At 43.3% G+C, this 2595-nt stretch overlaps 1 protein-coding gene across 1 annotated transcript in view; it reads left to right on the top strand.

Annotated features, from left to right (window-relative positions):
* Positions 1-4: 4 nt before the first annotated feature.
* CWC25 (CWC25 spliceosome-associated protein homolog (S. cerevisiae)) overlaps positions 5-2595 on the top strand; it is a gene marked incomplete at its 5' end in the record, with an annotated part of 5346 nt that continues 2755 nt past the window's right edge. The window contains 5 exons of the mRNA XM_009871605.1: positions 5-144; positions 367-603; positions 1292-1361; positions 1879-2006; positions 2252-2321. Coding sequence (XP_009869907.1) covers positions 5-144; positions 367-603; positions 1292-1361; positions 1879-2006; positions 2252-2321 — 645 coding nt within the window. The remainder of the gene's footprint in view (positions 145-366; positions 604-1291; positions 1362-1878; positions 2007-2251; positions 2322-2595) is intronic.

Genomic DNA, 2595 nt, shown 5'->3' with positions numbered 1-2595 from the left:
CCTGCGCAATGTGGAGAAGGTGTGGAAAGCCGAGCAGAAGCATGAGGCCGAGCGGAAGAAGATCGAGGAGCTGCAGCGGGAGCTGCAGGAGGAGCGAGCCCGCGAGGAGATGCAGCGCTACGCCGAGGACATGGGCACTGTCAGGTGAGGGGCTGCTGGTGCTGCCCAGACTGTTGTGAGCAGCCCTGGCCAGCTTCTGGGCTGTCTGATGAGGTGGTGCAGGTGTTCCTGGTGCCCTGAGAGAGCCCTCACTGTAACATCTCTAGCGATAAAATGTTCTCTCTCGCCTTTATTTTAAATGCTGACGACTTAAAACGTAACTCTGGAACTGTGAGGAGTAAAATAAGATGGTCTTGTTTGCAATAGGAAGAGAGAAGAGAAGTTGGAGTGGATGTACCAGGGTCCCGGAGGCATGGTGAACAGAGAGGAATACCTCATGGGCCGCCCTGTGGACAAATACATCTTTGAGAAGGCAGAAGACAAGGACGCGGGTTGTTCCAGTGAGACGGGACTTCTCCCGGGCTCCATTTTTGCCAAGTCTGGTGCCAATTCCGTCCTGGATATGGCAAACAAAATCCGGGAGGATCCACTTTTCATGATAAGGTACTAAATGTGGAGCTGAAATCGGTAGTAGATGAGGCAAAGCATCAGTATTAGTATCTCACTAAGAGCTGTCTTATCTATCTTCATAAAGACTGTTGTTGTGTCTGTTCCTCCTCTCTGCCTGTTGGTGAGCTCTGGGCTGTAGGTGGCAGTCCTGGCTGCAGAGGGCTCACCAGCAGCTTACCTGACGATGGGGATCTTACTTGTGTCTTCTAGACACAGCAACACCAAATAACGTGTTTGAATCGGTTTGTTGCTTTGGGGTAATTTTTCTGACTTCATTTCAAATCTGATATTTTCGTCACTCAAACAAAGCTGATCGTTGTCGTGTAGGTCACCTAGCTGGAAGCTGATAAGTTGGTATAAACGCAAAGATTGTTATTCTGCTTTGATTTGTCTTTAACTTCATCTTTTTTTATGTGCATGAGTATATCTGGTCTGCTGTGGTAGCTCAGGTATTTATTAGCGTTGTAGGAAAGTTGATTTTTGTTTACCCTACTAGTTGCACTCCTAAGTGGAGGAGAAGAGGGCAGACTCCTCCTTAGCTGGATTTATTTTGCTGAATGTACAAAACTTGCCCATTTTTCTGCTCTGTATGTTTTTAGAGCTTGCACTTGATTGGCATCTGTTGTGAAAATGTGGTATTTTCAGTTATTTGAATATTGTAATTATTTTGTTTCTCCTTTAGAAAGAGGGAGGAGGAAAAGAAGAGAGAAGTTTTGAATAATCCCGTTAAAATGAAGAAAATCAAAGAATTGGTAGGTATATCTCAGTACTGCTTTACAACTCAAAGCACAGAATATACTCACACGAGGAGAGGATAACAGGTCAGAATTAGTATCATTTAGGATTAGGAGCTCAGTTCTGTTTCCTGACTCCTCAGAGAAGAAGAGAATAAATTCAGCTTTCTGTAATCCTTATATAATAGAACGAGGTTCTCTATGCGTCTCTCGGCGGGGATTAATTTCCTTTCAAACTCAGTGTTATTTTATTCTTCTTGCCCTTCCGGTGTGCTTTTTTTTTTAGCTAGTGCTTAATGGCTGACTTAGTACTACGGAGTGATCGCAGGCCTGGGATTTGACATGTGCTAATACCAAACCGACACCGGGGAAGACTCTGTTAAGCTCCTTAGTTCAGAGAGAGGACCTTGTTAAATGGTTTATGTTAGTTCCAGGAGCCTTTCTGCAGAGAACTTGCTTGCCTTGCCACGTGATGGTGGCTGTCCAAGAGTAGAGACAGTAGCTGCTACTAATGAAATGACGTCTTGCTTTATAGCTGCAAAACAGTTTAGATAAAAAGGAGAAAAAGAAGAAGAAAGAGAAGAAGAAGAAGCACAAGAAACATCGACGTCGGAGCTCTAGCAGCGAAAGCGACAGCAGTGATGAGGAGCGAAGCAAAAATAAGTATGTGTTGAATTTTTGTGGTAAAAATACCGTGTTTCCAGGTTGATTTGATTTTTCATTTCTTTTTCTAGTCTTCTCTGAATTTTATCTTTCTAATTAATGCTCTTGATTTGCCTGAGTGCTTCTTTATGTAACTTCATGGGGTTTGCCTCGTGAAATTCTTTTCATGACATTTCAATATTGAAAGTCAAGAACACAGTATTATTTTATCTGCTTCAAAAGCACTATTCTGTTTTTTAATTTAGGTCTCAGAAGAAGATGAACAGCTCCTCCTGGAAACCTGCTCCTTCCAGAGTCCCCGGCTATGGCTTACAGGTAAGTACGTGTGTTTCCTGTAGCTCTTGGTAGCAAATGTCCTGAGTTGGGGAAGAGCAAGAGTTTTTGCAGTTTCTTGCAAGACTGCTTCACCAGTTGGAAGAGGGGACATGATACAATAAAATTAATTTTATGCAATCTGGAGGCGTCAGAGCCTTGAAACTGAAGTCGTTCAGATCCCTGTAGGATGTTTTTCAGCTCTGAATTCAAGTTAAGCTTCGTTTAGTCTCTCTTCTCAGAGTTACCCATCTGTTCAAACACTGTCTCAGCACTT

This window comes from Apaloderma vittatum, unplaced genomic scaffold, assembly GCF_000703405.1.
Source record: "Apaloderma vittatum isolate BGI_N311 unplaced genomic scaffold, ASM70340v1 scaffold1606, whole genome shotgun sequence".
In the NCBI taxonomy this organism is placed as follows: domain Eukaryota; kingdom Metazoa; phylum Chordata; class Aves; order Trogoniformes; family Trogonidae; genus Apaloderma; species Apaloderma vittatum.
Note: the sequence above shows the minus strand (reverse complement) of the source record. Positions and strands in the feature narration are given on the sequence as shown.